General features: G+C 46.9%; 1 protein-coding gene across 2 annotated transcripts in view; it reads left to right on the top strand.

Moving 5' to 3' along the window:
• The window catches only part of CD151 (CD151 molecule (Raph blood group)), a 28963-nt gene extending 14867 nt beyond the window's left edge, over nucleotides 1-14096 (top strand). For both annotated transcript variants that reach the window (XM_033515453.1, XM_015630004.3), the window contains exons 3-9: nucleotides 544-647; nucleotides 1904-2095; nucleotides 6618-6692; nucleotides 9141-9245; nucleotides 10073-10228; nucleotides 11105-11191; nucleotides 11950-14096. In XM_033515453.1, the coding sequence (XP_033371344.1) occupies nucleotides 564-647; nucleotides 1904-2095; nucleotides 6618-6692; nucleotides 9141-9245; nucleotides 10073-10228; nucleotides 11105-11191; nucleotides 11950-12009 (759 nt within the window). In that variant the 5' untranslated portion in view covers nucleotides 544-563 and the 3' untranslated portion in view covers nucleotides 12010-14096. The remainder of the gene's footprint in view (nucleotides 1-543; nucleotides 648-1903; nucleotides 2096-6617; nucleotides 6693-9140; nucleotides 9246-10072; nucleotides 10229-11104; nucleotides 11192-11949) is intronic.
• Nucleotides 14097-19735: the final 5639 nt, after the last annotated feature.

The raw sequence follows: 19735 nt of genomic DNA, 5'->3' as shown, positions 1-19735 counted from the left end.
GTCATGGAAAGTAAGCAGTGAAGAAGAGAATTAATTGCTCCAATGGACTGCTGGGGTTCAAAAAGGATAGGACATCTGAATGTATAACAAGTGTGTTCCCAGTTACAGTTTTAAAGATCAAAAATAGCCCAAACTTAGAGAAGGATCTATTTAAGGCACTTGTAACTAATGCCAGTGAGAAAATAATATTCTTTGGAGACAGATTATTCCATAAATATCAGTGACCAAGGTTTCTGTTACCGCCTTCAGAACAGCAGCTACAGGCTGTAGTCAGGAGCCAGACTGGGATTTTCTGGAGAACAGGCCAGGGATTTTGCAAGATCTTGTGTGTAAGTCACCAAATGGATCTAAGAACTCCTTATCTGAGCAGCCACTGTCCTGTGTCCCTGAAGTCATCTGAATGGCTTGTTCACTGTCTTACTTCAGCAAAAGATTACGAGTGTTAGATCTTGGAGGAGGAGAGTAGTAATGCTGGCCTTCTGGGAGAAGTGATGTGATGACTGACTCACTCAAACTTTTCTGGTTTTGTTTTTTATTTTTTAGGAACTTGGTGAACCTGAAAGATGCGTGAATATACAGAAAAGAAAGAAACATGTGGGACCATCTGTCTGAAGTACCTTCTCTTCATCTTCAACTTCTTTTTCTGGGTAAGAAAACTCAGTCTGTGTCAGAGGCAATGAGATAGCACTGCAGTTTTGGTGTCACGTGCAGAACTCTTAGGCATGATGACGCCTTTGGGAAGAAGTGCTGACATCAGTAGGACACAGCCTTTGTCCTCTTGGGTGAAATGTCAACCCCTCAGGCTTGGCTGCCCAGGCTGCAGGAGTTTTGGTGTGATACTCTAGTATGTGGCTGTTTCTAGGTCATGTTAGCAAATACAGAAAAATTACCAGAAGCCTGAAAATAAGCCTTGATTTTTCACCTGGTGTACTTTTTCCAGGAGCCTGAGTGTTCCACTGTCTTGCCATTCCTCTTCTCAGAATGGCAGAGGGAGTGCTGGCTGATGACACACACCTTCTTGCAGCTGATTCACTTCAGAACTTCTTAGAGTCATACTTTCCACCAGGAAAGTTACTGATGACAAAAGATTGTTCTTTGGTGCATGGGACAGAGCAATGGAGTTTCCAGGTCAGACCTTTAAGGAAAACTGTCTGAATTTACCAGAAGCTGCCTAAAACCCTCTGGAAGCTGAAGGGCTTACAAGGCAAGAGGGGGCTGGTAGGGATGTGTTTGAGTTCTCTGTGTTCACTTGCTACAAGGGTTAGAGTTTAGCCAGCCAGGCTAGTCATACAGATTTGATGTTGCAGTAGTGTCACAGTGCAGCTGCTCTGGACTGGATAGGGTCTAGACATAACGTGGATCTGGTCTGGCCATAACACAAATCTAATTTAGCTAGCCTAATTCATGTCTGAACCACTGCACACCACTGGCCAGGATGCTGGGCAGGGAGAGAAGTATCAGCCAGTGGCTGTATAGCCTGGGAAATTTGAATTGAGTATTTAAGTGAGTTCTGAATAATAAATGAGGCTGTCTCAAGAGCACCTGAAACACGAGTCGTGGATTCTTTGTCTCCTCACCCACGACAGACATGTTACAATTTGACATGTTTTATTTGCCCAAAACCCAGTGTGGAAACATTAGGGAAGGCTCTGGTCTGTGTATGAACTGCTGACAGACATAGATGGTTTAGATAGCTTCCATCTCAGGCTGCCTGGGGTGCTGAGCTGGATGCCTTGAAGCTCAGGACCTGCTCCAGTCCCAGTGAGTCCATCCTTTAATGTGGATCATCTTTGGCTAGCTTATGGAGCTGTGGTACATCCTGCTGTCCCTGTCCAGTTGCTCTGGGAGGTGAGAAAGTTCATGCCTCAGACACCCCTCATTTCTTGCTTCTCTCTCTCCCCAGCTGGCTGGTGGGGCTGTGATGGCAGTGGGCATCTGGACCCTGGCTGAGAAGAGTGACTACATCAGCCTGCTCTCCTCCAGCACATACTCTGCAACTGCTTACATCCTGGTGGTGGCTGGGGTGGTGGTCATGGTCACTGGCATCCTTGGGTGCTGTGCCACCTTCAAAGAGCGGCGGAATTTGCTAAGAGTGGTGAGTTCTGTTTGTTTGTTTTATTCGGGGGAAGCATCTTGGTTGTGTTGTGCAGCAGCCTCATTTGTTTGTCATAGAGCCAATATCAGTAAGGTCTCTAGCTCCTGACAGCAGTGCTGTCCATGTCCAGGGGACAGGTTTTACTGCAGAGCATTTTCTTTCATCCACACAAAGAATGTGCTGCATGGTTCAAGAGTAAAAAAGGTAGATGTAATACCTATGCTTTGTGTGAGAACTTCTGTTTGAAAATATTCAAAACAAAATCTTGTGGCTTTAGTCTCATCTTTCTTCCTTCCCCATTCTATGTTCTGTTTGGAAAAATAGAAAGAGGGAGGAAAATATGAGAGCCCTGTAACGAAACTAGCTTTTAATGACATTAGGTTCAAGCCAGATTAATATACTTTTTCACTTGGTTGTCAAAGATCAGAACATTTTTAATATTTTCTTCAGTTGCAAAACAATTACTTCAGTCTTGCTTCCACAAAAAAGAGCCATGCTGTTTTGATAATCTCCTGCTTCTTTTACAGCTTTCTCTGTGTTACTTCTTGAGCTCCCTGCTCACCCACCTACACTGAAGTTTTTTACCAGCCATGAGGTTTCTAATTTGCTTGCTCCTTCTCAAATCTCCCTTTCAGTCTGGAGTGTGGCAGCAGTCCGTTTTAGTCTGGGCTGCAGTGCTGAGTGCAGTGACTAAAATAACAATCAGTGGCTCCTTGCTTTCACAGGTACAGAAAAAGATACTTCAGCCACTAGCTCCTCCTTTTGCAAATCTTTGTTTACCTGACCAACCCCATTTCTCCTCTTTAGTTTGGATAGAGGAGCAGAAATACGAGTTGTGAGCAAGCCTGATGCTTCACTGCTGTGCAGATCTGATAATCCCTCTGAGAGGCAGAGTAAGGCAGGGAGGGACAATAAATACAGAGGGAGACACAGTGAGTGCATTGCTGATGCATGTTCAGTGGGCTCTTGGTCTGTAGCAGTTGGTTTTGGCCTTGCTTCACTGACTCTCCATGCCAAAGAGATCTCCCTTTGTCTTTTTCCTTCAGCCAGAAGCTACGTATAAAAATCCAGTGGGGTTTTCTTTGTTATTCTGCCATAGAAAACTAATAATTGTCTCTTGGGAATAAAAGGTCACTCTGTCTCCTTACACCACGCGTCCTTTCGGAGTGGCTGGTTGTGACAGACCTATTGTCTCTTCTTGCTTGTGCTCTGCTTTGGTTGCCCTGAGTAATCTGAGACAGGGCTGTGCTTGCCAGGGCTGGGTGAGCCTGGCTGGGGTCCTCTGCCAGCTCTGAGCTCAGACAGTAATCCTGACAGCTTCACAGTCACCCCCAGGGCTGTGCCAGCCGGTCCCACTTTCCCTCTGTACAAGAGACCCATGTAAATATGGGAGGGAGCAGAATAAGCAGCACAGAGCTCTGCTCTCCCCAGTGCTGCCTTGGTGCTCTTAAAAATCAACTACTGACAGCTTTGGATGCTGATTGTAAAATGCATGTCTGCTTTTTAGTTTTTCTCTTGAAATGTTGGGAAGCTGTGAATTTTTTTTCTGTCTTGTATGTAACTGTGTTTTATGATCCCACTTCAAGGCTTTTCATAGTGTTTCATTGCTCATCACTTCACAGCTGTGCTACTTTTTTGTTATTTCTTACTGGCCTTCCTTAACCATGTGCTGTGCTGAGGCTTGGGCAGCAGAGGTGGAATTTCTCTGGCTCCTTGAGCAGGCAAGGCAGTGGATCTGCAGCCTGGCTGGCTGTGATGCTGCAATCCAGCTCTTTACGAGGACACAGACCACTATTATATGATACTTCAGTCAAAATTCAGCAGGAGTCCCAGGGAAAGACATGTCAAATAGGAGACCTTGCTTATAAAGAGAGAAGGTGACTTTCTTCAGGCCTCTCCCCTCACACACTGCCTTTTCTAGTCAGCTACCTTGGACAGGGAGAATGGAACACACATGGATTAGGATTTCTGTTCCTGCTGCATTTCAGCCCAGAGCCCTCCCACTGAAGTGAGGTTGCTGATTTAGGAGTATCGTTGCTATCTATCTCTTTCAGGTAGTAGAAAGATGTCTCCAGATAATTATTTGGGTTGTAAGTGGGTTGAACCATTTTTTGTGTTATTCAGAGAAAACACACTTAACAGTTGGTACCTCCCTCAAAACTGGATGGAATCAATTTGGACTCTGTAGATCTTGAGGAGACACCCAGTAGCCCTCTGCCTTGGAGCCAGAGCCAGGGTAAATTTTGCATAGAGCCCACCCAGGTCCAGGCGTGTTTGCTAGAGAGCTTCTGGTGATCACACATTTCTGACTTGGGAAACAAGTAGGGCATGTCCTTACAGTTCCATGCCAGAGCTGGCCTACTCCTCCCATAGCAGACCTCTAAGAAAGCCCTGCAGCTACAGCTGAGGATGAGGGAGAGCAGCCCTGAGCTCTGTGTGTGTCCAGAGTGAAAGCTGCTGCTCCCCTATATCAGCATGATACTTACAAGTGGCCCTGAGGGAACGATGAGAGTAAGATAATGGTGGAGTGTAACAGCAGAGACAGGTCGGGTTCATGGGTGGCAGATGCACTAACTTCCCTCACAAGGTTTTACTTGTGACTCAGATTTGTTAAGGTCTGCTGGATACGTGTTTGTTTCTATCCATTGTAAGCCAGCACAGTGAACAGAGATCTTGTGGTGACATAGCTTTAGCTCTACCTGAATGCATCTGACATCACACAGAGCAAGGAAAAATAAATAAGCTTTCCAGTCCATTGGTTGTTCTCAGCATCCTGCCATCCTCCTGCCCCTCCTTGGCAGAGAAATGATGTCAGGTCAGTTAAGGCATAACAAGGTCCCAGCAAAAGAGAGCCAGCTGTTGTGTCAAGGCCTGCCAACCCTTTTTTGTCCCTTTTCAACCTCCCGGGAGTGCTGGGAGCAGCCTTTAGTTATCCTGCACTCCAGTGGGTGACTCACTGCCCTGGGATGAATGGGTACCTTGTACAGGCCGCAGCGGAGATGGTCGGATCGCTTCGGGGGAGAGCCTGGGGCGGGGGAGTGAAAGGCCGAGATTGTGCGCTCAGATTAAAGCCCGGTTTGCAGATAAAACCCAGCTGTCCTTCCCTTGCAGCTGCTGAAGCCCAGCAGGGGTGAAACAGGAAGCCTCAGTGTTTGTGTCATTTTTACTCCTGCAGAAGGCGCTGGGAAATACCTATTGAAAAGAGTGCACAGTGGGGATTACACAGAAGGCATCCTTGCTGTGTCCAGGTCTTCACTGCCCTTTTTTGTGCAGGTTTGATGTCCATTTACATTTGTAGGGAGCCATTTGCTTAATCTCTTGGTCACAGACCTTTCTTAAGGTTGAGGGTAAAACAGAAAATGGGAAATATTTTGTTTGTTCTGTCCTGGAGAAGCCAGCTCTTACAGGAACTTAGCTTGAGTCCTTATTTTGGCTGGAACTGGGGTCTCCCAGCTTTATCTAGAGAAAGATTAATTTAATAGCAGTCACAGAACAGTGTGGATCTGTAGAGAAACTGTTAATTGCTGACCATGAGCAAGGCAGGGGCTGTTTGTCAGGAGAGGGGTCCTCCCTGAAAAGCTATCTTGGACCCTAAGCAGGAAGTGGACGCATCATCCTGGCTCTTCAGGCCTGCCTAGTCCTTTAAATACACTGCACATATTCCTCATGGGTTTGGCTTTCTTACTTGCTTGTGAATAGAACAGGACTCCCAAACAGTTTTCTGTACTGCCCATTTGATTCTCTTTGTGGTAAGCAGGGCTTACCCTTTTCACTTCATTGCCACTAAGCCCTTTTAAGAAATAGTTGTGTTCTCCTGTTAGTATTCTAGGAGTTCTTCTCACTTTGGTTTTGAGATGCTGAGCTTTTCCATCTTGATCCCAGCTCAGGAGCACATAGACCCAGCGACGACTGTGAATCAGTGCTGAAGTCCATCCACTTCAACAGTGCCCCTCAGCCTATGGCTGAGCCCTGCAGAAGTCACTGGGAGCACAAATGATGCTTTATGCTTAGCTGCTGTGCTGTATATTTGGTGAAATGGGCCCTCTGTGGCTTTATTAAATCATCTTTATAACATACGTTGCTCCTTAGTAACTTGGTGAAATACCCTAAACCATGTCAAAACAAGCAAAAGTTTAATTTTTTTTTTGCATTGATGTCAGAATCTGATATTTTCTGTGATACTGAGTAGTCATTAGGTTATCTAGCAACCACTTTCTTTTGTAGAGTGATATTATCTTGGTTGTCTGCACTTTTCCATTCTCTATATCCCTCTGGCTCTGTGAGTTAAACTTGTGCTTGCTGCTGCTTGTCTTCTGTTGTTCTGTGGTTTGGTGGTTTTTTATTAATCTGTGGGATTGTTCCTTTCCTACCCTATTGGAGTCTTAATCCCAGCCCCTGCTTTTGAACACTGCTGCAGAAAAGCATTGGTGAAGACGGTCAGGCATTTTAACAGGTGAAGAAAAGCTGCTGCCTGGCATCGCCTTATGTTCAGTTCTAATGTCTTTTTCCCTTTATTTTACAGTACTTCATATTGTTGCTGTGCATCTTTCTTCTGGAGATCATTGCAGGAATCCTGGCCTATATCTACTACCAACAGGTGAGTGGACATTAGTCCTTGGAGACTCAGACAAGGGAGAGAGAGCAGCTTGGTATCATCCCATTTCTCCAGCCAAAATTTGTCATGGATGCTTGGGACGTAGGTCTGTGGTTCACCTACTCACTCCCCTCCATATACAAAAGACCATGGATTATTTATTGCTTTTGACAAAGTGGTGGTCATTACTCCAAGGGGCTGCTCAGCCCTGCTGCTCAGCTCCTTCCTGTAGTGCACTTTGTGCCCTGTTTTTCTGCAGACCCTTGTGGAAGACAGTTTTTGAGGCTGTGTAGATCTAGGAACTCTGTAACAGCCTTCAGGGCACAGTGCAAGCAACTGAAACCGTGTGGGTGCCACTGGAGCGTGTTCAGGCCACAGGAACAGTTCCTGCTGCCTCCAGCAAAGGTAATGAGTGGACCAGCTGAGAGGTCCTTTCAGGTCAAGAACTTTTTGAGAGCTTTACTTAAGCAGTACAGCTGAGGGGCTGCAGAAACAGGACAGGCTCCCAACAGCTGCAGGTCTGGCTTGGCACTTCTTGCAGTTGCTGAGAGCAGAGCTCAATTCATCACTTCTCTTTCAAAGGGAGTTTAACCACCAAGGCACAAAAAGCCTGCAAAGTTGCTCTCATGTCTGGAAATTGATTGGAAGTGGCAAATTAGGATTGTTATCAAATGGCTGTCTGAAAAGCATCTGAACATCCCATCTTGTTGATTTCATTGCCAGGACTCCTTGCCATTCCATTTTCTCTTGGACCTTCTGTGCTTTGCCTTGGATGGGCACTGGTGGTTTGCAAGGAGCCAAAGAAATGTACAGGCTCCTGCCAGGAGGGATCTGGGGTATGAATGTGCATATTTAACAGGAAAAGATCAATCCTGGCAGGCATGGCAGGGAGCCAGGATCTGTCCATCCATCTGTGCAAAGGCATGAGGTTCATATGTGACAATAGATGAAGAGGAGCTGATGCCTGGGTTGAAATAAGGGACAGCATATTCAGAACTGTACCCTTGAGTGCTTTAGATCACTTCAGTGCATCTCTGATCAACAGCTGCACATCCCTTTGTCCTCTGGCTGATAAATCCAGCTTCTCTCTTGCTTGCTCTGTTTGCCACCTTTTTATTTCAGCCCTTGCTTTGGTATCTAAGGTTTGCATGTGTGTGTCTAAACTGGTTCTTTATCTCTGTTCCATGCTGCAGTTCTTCCCCGTGAGCCTGCAGGTAACTGCTTTTCTCCCAAGTAATAATTCTGCTAATGGACTCTGCTCTTTATTTGCTTCTGCCTTCTAGTTGCTGAACCTTTTCTTTTCTTTATATTATGCTAATTTGCATTTCTATAGAACTTCCCAGCCCAAGATCTCAAAACATTTTGCAAATATTAATAAAGGGCACCTCATATCATCTCTGTGAGGTAGGTGTTGTCCCCATCTGACATGTGGGATTTGAGAAAGCAGTGTTTCAAAGAGAGAATAAACTCCAGACTGTATTTTCCACAGTTTAACATAACCAGATGTTTGACCTCTCATTTACTACTTATTATGTGGAATAAAAGGTATATAAAGAGGTTGCTCAGATGTTCATTCCATTGACCCCATCTAAAATGCATGTTGCCATTGTTTATTGGTATAGGAAACCAGGAATTTCAAAGGTGTTGGACTAAAAGCAGTGTTGCTGCATGAACCAGTATGAAAAAAACAAAAAGAGATGCAACCAGGATAACAAAAAAAAGGATGTGGCTCTTTGGCACTTCTTGGCTGTCACCAAAGGGTGAGAAGAATTTGGCTAGATTAAAAGAGTCTCCATAGGAATAAGTCTTTGAATCAAATCACTTGAACATGCCAGTGGTTTATGATGATGCTTTCAGAAATTCTGCTCTTGCAAAATCAGACTTTGTCTCTCTATTAGCAAGAAAGGCCTTGCAGTGATTTTTGCAATCACACAATTCCCTCCTGTGGCATCCTTTTTCAAGATGATACAAGAGCTTTTTGGTCTATATGGATTCAGTCCATCATGCCAAGTACTCTGATTTCTTCCTGCTACTGGACAGAGTGATTAGAATTTTTCAGAAAATAGAGTTTTTAATATTTTTTTAAAGGCTTTAGAGGAAGACTATGGTCTCACAGGCATATTCATGTTTAAGCAGGCACACTTTTGTATTCCCTTTCATTGCAGGAATGTCTTGGCAATCTTAAATATTCAAGGTGAGAAGCCATGTGGGAATGTGTAACACAGGTTAAAATTTGATCCCAAAGTACCTCCCTGCAGTTATTAAAACAGAGGCCTGATCTATAATCATTTGGAAATAAGCCTGTCCAGTCCAGCCTTGGAGGATGATCTTGAAGGAAGCTGTAGCTTCCACTAGGTCCTCCTCTTGCAGCACAGGCAGTGGAATGTGTGCAGGGGTTTCTGAGGAGAGAGTTTGCCTTGTGATTTTATCCCATATGTCTCTTCCATTTAGCTGAGCCTGGAGCTGAAGCAAAATTTGAAGAACACCATGACCCAGAAGTACCGGAAGGAGGGAGAAGAAAGTGTTACCAGTGCAGTGGACAAACTGCAGCAGGAGGTGGGTGTCTCTGGAGGCAAAGAGAGTTAATGCAACTTCAGGGCTTAAAACCAAGCACACAAAAGGCATCTCTTGACGTCCAGCCTGCAGGTGTTTCTTCTGTATGCTGAGTGTATGTTCTGATTCAAGACAAAGCTGGGTGAGGTGCAGGGCCTGAGCCAAGCAACTGGCAGAATTGCATGACCAATAGCACTGGGGAAATGATATCTGAACTGCTCTTAGTGAACTGGAGCTGCCAAGTCACTCTGACAGCTGCTTCTACTTTCCCAGTTCAAAGCTTTGGAGAAATTGCTGACATTTTTCATTAAGCTTTTCAGTACACTAGAGAGCAAGATGTAATGAAAGAAGAGCTCTCCTGCCACTGTTTCTTGCTGTGCCTGGCTCAGGGGTGGTTCAGGTTAGGGCTGCCACAGTTCTGACAGGTTTTCCCACAGAAAAGGCCCTTGTGCATAGGCATTTTCAAAGCACAGGGACTACTCTTTGCACAGTGCCATAGCAGGTGCATTTGTGATGGTAACTGGTAATTAAACTTATCCTGTTGCCATCATTAACACGCAGTTATGAGCTGAGGCAGCTGCAGGTGCACTCTGGTTACAGTTTGTCCCAGCAGTAAACAAAAGTCACAGCTGCTGAAGGATGGATCAACTTGATATTTAAATGGCCATTTGGGGAACTCTTAACACAAAAATCACAAATAATTATATAAAAACCAAACCCATGAGATAGCTGGATTGTCTGCAAAGGAGTGTAAAGCTTGGTGTGGGAGGCTGGAGGGAGGAGAAGGGTGCAGTGCCCACAGGCTCAGCCTTTGCCCTCTGTGTGTGCAGTTCAAGTGCTGTGGGAGCAACAACTACACGGACTGGGCCGACAGCATGTGGATCAAATCTTCAGAGGCCAGTGGGAGGAAAGTCCCAGACAGCTGCTGTAAGACCATCACTGACCTGTGTGGCAGAAGAGACCATCCTTCCAACATCTACAAGGAGGTAAAGAGCAGAAGGGCTTCAGAGGCACCTGTCACTAAGTGTGCAAAGGAGGTGGGCAGGGAGTGATGGTGTTGGGTTATTACTGCAAACTGTCAGGAGGCTTCAAAGTCAGTAGCATTCCTGAGAATGCAGTTCTTTAGCTGAGTGTTCAGCTCTGTAGGCTGTTATTTAATATGTAGACCTAGAGGAAAATAATTAAGTTTGTTACCACTGGGTACATTAATTATGGTGGGAAGCAAGAGAGGTTGTTGGTTCTGGCAAGAGATTTGGATGCAAATATTATATTGGACACAACTTCCTGTGGCTGGAATCACTCCATGAGGTGCAAATGGAGCTACTTCTGGTCCTTGATTGACAGTTGTGAGGCAGAGGCAGACAGAGCTGGCTTTCCAGGTTCACACTAAAACTCACTGCTGTAATAAATAGTAGTGGGAAGAATTTACTTTTAAAAGGCTTCAGTTATGTTAGGGTTGCGGGTACTGGATGCACTTAGCAGCATTTCCTTGGCCTTTTGGTCTCACAGGAATAAACATCCCTTCCAGGCAGGAGCTAGGCAGTGAGTGAGGGAATCTTTCTCCATACACCTGAGAGAAGAACGGCACTCTATGTGCGATATGGTCAGTTCTGCATTTCTCCTGAACTTCCAGCAGCCACCTTGGGTTTATTCAGAGGTTCTTGAGCCAGCTGGTCCTGAGCAATACCAGGCATGATGCAGTTCACATCATCTGCTTGGCTTTCCCAGAGATACTGGGGGAAGAGATTGCCCACAGACACCACTTTTTCAAGTGCTGCTTTCAAGGGTCGCAAACATTGGATTAAAGTGGACAAGAGGTTAAAATGAAGCTGATTTTCCATGTTCTTCCTTTCACCCTGCAGAGTGGTTGCATTACCAAGCTGGAAAACTTCATTCAAGAGCATCTGAAAATTATCGGGGCAGTGGGCATCAGCATTGCTTGTGTGCAGGTAAAAAGGGCTGAGCGGAGTTTTGGGGTGTTGGGCAGAAATTGAAGGAACTCCTGAGCTGAGGGATGGAAAAAAGATGTTTTATTGCTCTTCCCTGCATGACAATGAGAAGTTACCAGGTACTTCGGCGACCCGAGGATTCACCAGGTCCAAAGCAAAAGCCTTTGTGCCAGTCTGGTGAATTCCCTGCGTATCCTGCAGGGCCGGGGAGGACTTGTGCTCCGGGACTGTGGGAGGCCATACCTCGGCAGCCCGAGGAAGCCCTCCTGTGGCTGTGTCCCGAAACTGCCCGCCCCGCAGCAGGGACATTCCCACCCGGAATCCTAAGGATTATCTCAAGTTATCCAGAATTTTTCCTTCAGCTGTGTCAGGTTGAGGAATAGCTCTGTGGGTCTAACATGATTTGTGAGAGGGTGATGAATAAAGGTGTAGCATGTGAATGTCTTGCATTCTCATTTTACAAGAGGAAGGCACAGGATATTCTTTTTTCATGATGCAGATGTGTCTGGGAGTTCCTCATCTTCCCTTTTGTTCTGGCAAGCAGCCAAATTAGACCTCAGGAAGCTACTGGTGGTTAATTACAAGGATTAGCACAGATTGTTTTTTCCTGCTGCCTATTGCAAGCTGGAGTGTGTTATCCCCAGGCAGGAGCTGGCTGACAGTCCAATGTGGGTCTGAACTGTTAGTTTGCAAGTTGCTGACTCCACTGCATCCATTCTGTGGTTTTCATATATTTCTCTCTTCCCTTTACACTGTAGATCTTTGGGATGATTTTCACCTGCTGCTTGTACAAGAGTTTAAAGTCAGAACCATACTAATAGCTGTGAGAGCTCTGTCGCTCCCCCTATGCCACTTCCCTTAGCACCTGCCAACCTGACCACCCTCCACCACCACCACCAAAGTGTCTGCAACTTGAGGACTTGGCTCTGTAATTGAATGCCTTTAGAACCATGCACTGCCTTACCTCCCCCTCTGGGGAAAGTCACCCTCCTTCTGTGTACAAGGCAGCTGCGAGTTCAGCAGGTCCTCTTCGCTATCAAGAAACAAAAGAGCTGTGGATCTTCTGCTAGAAGCTTTAGCACAACAGTCCCTTGATATAACTACAAAGCAAGATTTATCCAAGGCCGTTTCCCTTGAGGCTTTTCCCAAGCCAACATGAAGCTATCAGGATGCTGTACAAGAGTCATGGTTTGCTCTCTTGAGAAGTGACTTCTCAGCAGTATTGGGCATTGACTGTGAGGACAGATGATGGTTCTGCACCGAGCTGCAGCCAGAGCTGAGTTTCTCCTACATGGAAGATTTCTCTCCCTCCTCCCAAGTGTGCACCAATGTCCTGACACAGCTGTTCTTCACCAAAGAAGATGCCTGCCTACTTACTGGGGGCAGGAGCTCTGTGCCCAGCCAACTGGGAGCACAACTTGGTGAAATCGAGGTGTGACACTCATATTGCCAAGATGTTGTGGGTGCCTTAGGATTTCTCAGAAATTCTTGCTCCTCTTCCATGAAGTCTCCTCCAATGCAGTGCCATTAGGAGCCACAAGAGGCCTTTTGCTTCCCAGCAGTTCTGGAGCAAAGATGATGGACTGCCTTTTTTTTGGGTCTAGTCTTGTTTTATTGACTGGTTTCCAGCATGAGTGAGGACTCTTACTTCCACTTCCCTATCTCCTGATGAGGTTTGGTGAAGAAACGGTCATTTTGTGGATCTCCCATATCTTGCTACCCTTTGGCCTGCTCAGTTAGTTGAAATACCTTTTTCATCTGTTACATGTTGAAAGGTTCCCTTGGTTTGATTTTTCTTTCTAAAACCTCTGGGTTTGCTTCCCTTGGCAGGAAATTGATATATACAAATGTTTTTCAGCCTCCAAAGAGCTTGTTAATTTTTTAACAAATTAAGCTGACGGTTTTCTGGCTTTGTCTGGAAGCTCACCTTACTGGTTACTGCCAAGAAAGTCAGGAGAGTCAGTTTCAACCAGTTGCCCCAGTGTAGTTGGTAAATTCGTAGTGCTGGGTGAGCTGTTTGCTGCTGAGGAACAGGTTTTAATTAAATATTGTCTCTGCACTGGGGTCCTGGATACATCCATGACACAGACATTGCCATGGACTTGGTGCCAGCAGGATCATAGCCTGGACTCACAGGATGTCTTGTTCTCTCCTTCCTGCTATGCCTGTTACACTCATGAAGCGTCAGAAAGGAGTGTGGTGTTTCTGAGCAGTGTAGACAAGCTCAGACCTTCATAAATAAATTTCATCCCTCTTCTGGCCTTTCAGCAGTGCTGGCTGAGCCCTGTCCCTGGCAGGAGGCAGCCAACATAAGCAGAATCAACCAGACCAGTAAAGGGTCTTGCAGCATCGTGGGGGTTTTGGTTCACAGAGCAGAAATCGTGGGCTGGAGCTAAAGGGTGACATGTTAAAACTCAGAGTAGGTCAATCTGAAACTCCTCCATTATCAGTCCTATGAAATAATCCTCAACTAATGCAGAAAGAGAGGTGGAGGAACTGAGGTGTATCCTTGGTTCTACAACAGTAAGGAGAGGAAAGACATCTAAATTATTCTGTAATGATCTAAAGGAGACATCTCTAAATTATTTCTTGTTTTAGAATAAAGTTCCTTAACAAGTATTGACTACTAACTAAGAGGAAAATATTGAGCATGTTGCTTGAAGCAATGTTTCTGATTTCTTAAGCATATCTTCATAGCTGCCTTTACCCATTCCCTTCAAACACATTCTACAGGGTTGGGAGAGGCCAGGAAGAATGAGACATAAACAGTAAGTTGGCTTGTTGTTAAAAAAAAACAGAGTTGTTTTATACTTTTTCTCTGTGTAACAATATTCATGGCTTTTGGTTTTTTTTAACCCAGTTTAAGTTGCTGGCCAATAGAAAAAATAAAGCTTAAATCTCTGTACTGTGTGTGTGGCACAACTGATGAGCCAGGTGAGTTCTCTGCCTTGCTCAGATCCTGCTGCTGAGGAGCCAGCTCCTCAAGAAGATGAATGGAGGGACCAGGTAGGGAAGGAAACTGGGGGGGAGAGGCTGCTTCACATCCCTGCCCCTGCCAGCCTGGTTATGGTGAGCTGCTGTGGGGTGCTGCAGGCTGCTCCCCGCTGAGAGCTCAGGGTGCAGTACCTCAGGTCACAGGGGTTACTGGAGGGCATTTGAGGCTCTGATAATTGATGAAGGGGTCAAATGAGAACACAGGGGTTAATTATTTTGAGCTCGAGCCTAATGAGAAGGGGCAGTTTGGGGTAATGGATCAAAACCTGCCCATGCAGTCCAGAGGAGCCTGAGGCCTCAGGGTCACCCAGTGGTGTCACCCATCATTTGCCCTCTGTCCTGTTAGGATAGTGACAAGGGTGGTTATTAGCTTTATTTATATTTATTATTAATTAGTACTTTTATTATTAATTAGTACTATTCATTTATTTCATTAGTGCTTATTACAATCTTCTGTAAGCATTAGCATTTTTAGTGTTGGTATTAGCTATTAATACAATTTTAAAAAATTCTATTGTTGGGATCTATTAAATTCTATTTACAATATTATGTTCTAGGATGCAGTGGCATAATCACCTCTTGCAACCTAAAACTATGATTATTCATTAGAATGAATAGCAGATTTATTAATATTGGTAGTTATTAGTGTATTATTAGCTGCCACAGGGGTATACATGTGTCCTTTTGGAAATTCCATGGGATTTGGACCTGACCGGGGCAGATCAGAAAGCGGGGGCAGGGCGATGCCGTTTTCCATCGTGACCTGTCGGCTGTGACTGCCCGGTGCCGGCGCTGTCCCCGCCCGCGGCCGCGCGGTGGCGATGGGGACACGGCGGTGTCCCAGCCCCGGGAATGCCGCACGGGAGGGAGCGCCGCGCCTTCCAGCCCCAGCGATGGCCCCGGGTCTCCGGCTGCAGCAGCGGGCTGCTCACGCAGGACAGGCTGACAGCTGGACCTGGCCTGCCCTCGGCTCTGAGCTGAGGTTTTGCGTTTGCCTGTGCAGGACAGACAGACACGGCTGGCTCGGGAGTGGCGGCGTGAACCAGTGCCCCGCTGCGGGACTGCTCTGCATTCCCGGGATGCACGGGTAGGACAGGAATGTGACACTGAACGCTTATGGGACCTCCTCCCGAGCCCCAATTTCCAGGAGAAGTGAGATGAAGGTGGAGTAAAACGGAGAAGGAAGGGCTGTCCTGTTCCCCTGTGTCCTTAGGAGTGCGGTGTGGCCAGAGCCACCCTCTCCCACCCCCAGAGGGGAATTAACACCCTTTCTGCAATACTGTCGTGGTGTGGTGTCTGTGAATGTCTGGAGCAGCGTTTCTAAGCATGAAACTATTGCTTTAAAGCAACTTCTCTTTCTCTTTGAAAGAGCTTCCGCAGTGTTCGTGATCAAGGTGTAGCTGCCATCTTAGAGCATCCCCACTCCCTCAGCTCTCTGGGGTGCTTCCCCCCTCTTGAGACAGCACCACAGGCTTGTCTCACCTCGGACCTGGAGATTTCAGCTGTGCTAATTGTCCTTTGCAGCGCTTAGCCCAGGGTCTGCACTCCTGGGGTGGCCAGGAGGTCAGCACAGTTTGCTCAGGAGTAAAAGGGAGAACGGCTGTAGTCGTAAGCAGTTTCTGCAAGAGTCCAGCTTTGGGCAGTCACTCTATTGTCAACAGGTTTCAAACAAGATATGTTACACCCACCTGCAAGGCTCCTTCTAACCGCGAACCAGTTCACAGACATGCCCTTTCTTCTCCTGCCATTTAACTGGGGGGAATTTTTCCCCCTAGGGAGGCCGTGGTGCCCTTTTCTTTTGCCATTTATGAAGCCTCCTTTCAGTGGTGATTGTAATGTCCTTGTTTTCCTGATGGGCTGGGACTGAGCACGGCTGCAGCAGTGGAGAGAAAATCGCGGCTCAGGCAGTGATCCTCTCCTCCCTGGTGAGACAGGACAAATAACAGCCTGCTTGGGAAAGGCTAAGGGGAATGCTCTCTCCTTTCTCAGCTGGCCACGGAGGCAAGGGGAAGCAGATTCATGTGGTGCTTTCAAAGATGACAAATTCCTTGTGGGGAGGGAGTAGTACTCTCAGACGAGCTGTAATCACATCACATGAGCAGCAAGGATGCTGATGCCCCCCCAAATGCATTCAGTGACTCATTCCAGCATCACTCCAAGTGCACCATTCTGGGGTTCTGAAGTCCTCTTAACGCTCCGCAAAGGAGGCTGCTCCTGCGTTCCGGCTGCCGGCGTGGGGCCGAGGCCATCAGCATCAGTAGCTTTCCCTCTTCTGATTACCCTCCTTTCTGCAAAAATGAGCTGCTGAGCATAAAGCACTTCCAGGTTTCATTTTTCTGTGTAGTGAACTGTGTTGCTGACAAGAGAAGAGCGGTTTCTACCCACAGGGAGTGTAGGGAGAGCCCCGTGCCCTGGCAGGGCTGATCCTGGCACCGGCTGCTCTGTCCCTGCATTGGGACAGCAGCAGCCAACCCTGCCCCCCTGCAGTCCCAGATGTGACTTTGACAGCTGTGACATGTGTCCCTGGCAGCCATGGGGGCAGCGTGAGGGTCACACTGAGCCCCTTGCACCCCAGAGACAACCAAAGCAGGCACTGACACCGGGGTGCAGAGGTGTGGGGTGATGCTTTATAGCTTTGACCCTATCTGTGTGTACGTACATTTGTAGATCTCCAGCCATGCTGGAGGATTTCCATTGCACACCAAAACCCTTACAGGTGAGGTTTGTATTTCTTACTTTGCTCAGAAAGGCTGGAACCCCTTTATCCCAGAAGTCTGACACCAGAAAAATGTGCTTGATCCTTCCGGAGTCCTGGTTCCCCTCTCCTTCTTCCTCAGTTCCTGGACGAGCTTCCTGTTTAATCACATTTTTACCCTCTCAAGCAGTCTTAAGCGACTAGTTGCTTTCTCATGTTGTTCTACATGCTTTGATTCCTTGCTGCCCGTTTTGGGATGCAGAATTAAGCAGTAATGACCTGAAATGTGAGGCAGCAGGCTCAGGTTTTGAACTTCAGCTGCTATCTTCACTCCTAGAGGATGTCAGCTCAGTTCCCTCCAGACTGAAATAAGAGCTAATGTCATTACAAAATGGCATCTGAAGGCATGTTCCTCCATACCTAGCTCTTGTGGTTCTTCTTTTGCATGTTATTCCTTTGTTATATACTGAGCATCATCAAGACCTGTTTTATATTCACCTAAATTAAATCTTGTCCCATTTAAATGTGCCCAGCTGTCTAAGATATCCCAGGCTAATTCACATTTTGTCCTTGTGTTTTCCACCCGTCTTCCATCATCGTTCCACAAACATGATCAACATTATAATTTATTTCCTTTTCCTCCTTCCTCCCTCTCCAACCGCCCTTTTTCAGGTTTTTAATAGCAACCAGTTAAAGGCTGACATGCTCTTTCCTCTGCTGAATGCCTCGTGCTCTGTGGATGGGCTCATGAATGATTCAGTTGTTTAGGCTCTAGTTGGCAGTTGTGGCAGGATTATTCAAAAGAAACATTTGATGTTGTCTACAGTTCCAGATTAAAAAATCCTGAACCCCAAAACAGGGAGCAGAGCCCTAAATCATGGAACAGTGAAGAAGCTTGTATATGCATTAAATAGATTTTTCACATGTATTTTGCAGTTCACTTAGGTAATGTCGTGGGATCAGGCTATTAAAATCACAGTTCCAAAAAAATGTGGGCTCTTGGCCCCCTTTACACCAAAAAACCAACTCTGCCTTCAGGGAGTGAACTGAATTTTAACAAACGTGGGCGAGAAGAGGCAGCATTTCACAAGCAGAGCAGTAGGTTGGCGGCGATGTGGTTGCGGTTCTGACTGGAATACAGGAGTTGTGTCCCCAGTCTGCCTGAAGGTTTGAGGACACCTCTTGTACCAGGGTTTTTGGCAAAGCTCATGACCCCTTTGGTGAAAGGAGCAGCTACTCAGATTTTACTGGTATTGGTGCTGGTGCTAGAGGAGAGTGGAAGAGCAGAGAGCAGGAAAAGTCCATCCTGCACCTCCTGAGTGAGAGCTGAGCTCCTTCTCACTTTGAGCCCTGCACCAGGGCCTGCTCAGCACGATAGACAAATTAATTCCTAGCAGTGTTTCCTTCTCCTTGTCCTCTTAGATTGAAAACTTCCTTTTAGTGCCTGTACAAGCTGTGCCAAACTCCACGGAGCCCCAGTCGCAGCTGCACCTCTTCAGCTCTGCCTGTAATGTAAGTAACAATAAAAGTACTGCTCCAAAGGAGTTATGACCACACAAAACTGCTGAACTCTGGTGGCACTCCTCTTCAAAATCCATTCTGGTTTAGAATCACTCATTTTTTCTGGTTTCACATAGCCTGGAGCTTTGAGTAAACTTGATTCTGCTCTTGCAGGCAGAGGTTTCTGGAATGTGGATGCAAATAGCTTCTGCTCTCCATGCATTGCTACTCTTTTTTCACTGCTTTAGGATTCAGAGTCTTTCTCAGAGACAGGTCCAAGGATGCTGCTTGTCTCCATGGGGAGGACCAGGTGCTGCCAGCCTGTGGGTTAACTGTGAGCAGGAGCTAGGCTGGAGCAGAGAGGGAGTTTGGGGTTTGGGGAGAGTGAGACAGTTCCTGCTTCCCCTGCTTAGAGCCAGTTCAGGGCCAAAAGTTCACCCTTCTGGTCCAGTTTTTTAGTACCACTTTTCCCCAGGACTGCATCTTGGAGGAGGCAGCAAGCCGCAGTCCCCTCAGGTGCTCCCACCTGCCCCACACACAGACCCTGCAGGTAGCAGCAGCCTGGCTGACATCACCTTCTGGGCAGGGGTCAGGAGCAATGGGCTGTAATTAAGGCAATTATGGTTTTAGTAAGGCATAATTGAGCTGATGGCTTTTTTTTCCAGTCTGCATCCTGGATAACATAGAAGCCAAGCTCTGAGCTTGTTTTTGGGGTTGTAGGAGGCAAACGTTCACCTCTTGTTTCCTCCAGCTAATTAATCCTGTCCCCAGTCCTGCTGGAGGTGGCAGGAGATGCCCCTGGTTGCTCTGAATGAAGTTGGCTTGTGCCTGAAGGTTATTTGAAGGCTTGAAACTGCTCCCCAACATCGCTTTGCAGGGCTGGGTCTTCCCTTCTGCTCCTCTAGTCCAGGAGAGGGGGTCTGGCACCAGCCATGTGGTTAGGGTTAGGAGTTAGGAGTTGTGGAGGGAGATGGGGAAGCCCCATCCTTCACAGCCAACGGGGTCCTGCCCTGGGCCAGCCTGCGGGACGAGCTCTGTGCTGATAGAGGCCGGGAAGCCTGGGGGGCTTTATTTGGGGCTGCTGTTTGCAGCACTGACACAGCTGGGGCTGGGGAATCACCTGCAAGTGAAGTCAACCTTAGACCTCATGCTCTCAGCTCTTGAGTTCTTTGTGGTGGCCCAGATCTTGGTGGGAATGCTTCTTCCTGCTGGGAAGCTGGCAGCAGCCGTCCTCTCCCGCAAGCCTCCTTGCACCAGTTGCAGTGGCAGCTTGGTAGCGACCCTCTGGAAGGGACACCTGCCAAAGGCTGGGGATGAGCAGCAGAGCCAGGACCAGGCACGTGGCACCTGGCCCA

Source organism: Parus major, chromosome 5 (genome assembly GCF_001522545.3).
Source record: "Parus major isolate Abel chromosome 5, Parus_major1.1, whole genome shotgun sequence".
Taxonomy (NCBI): Eukaryota; Metazoa; Chordata; class Aves; order Passeriformes; family Paridae; genus Parus; species Parus major.
Note: the sequence above shows the minus strand (reverse complement) of the source record. Positions and strands in the feature narration are given on the sequence as shown.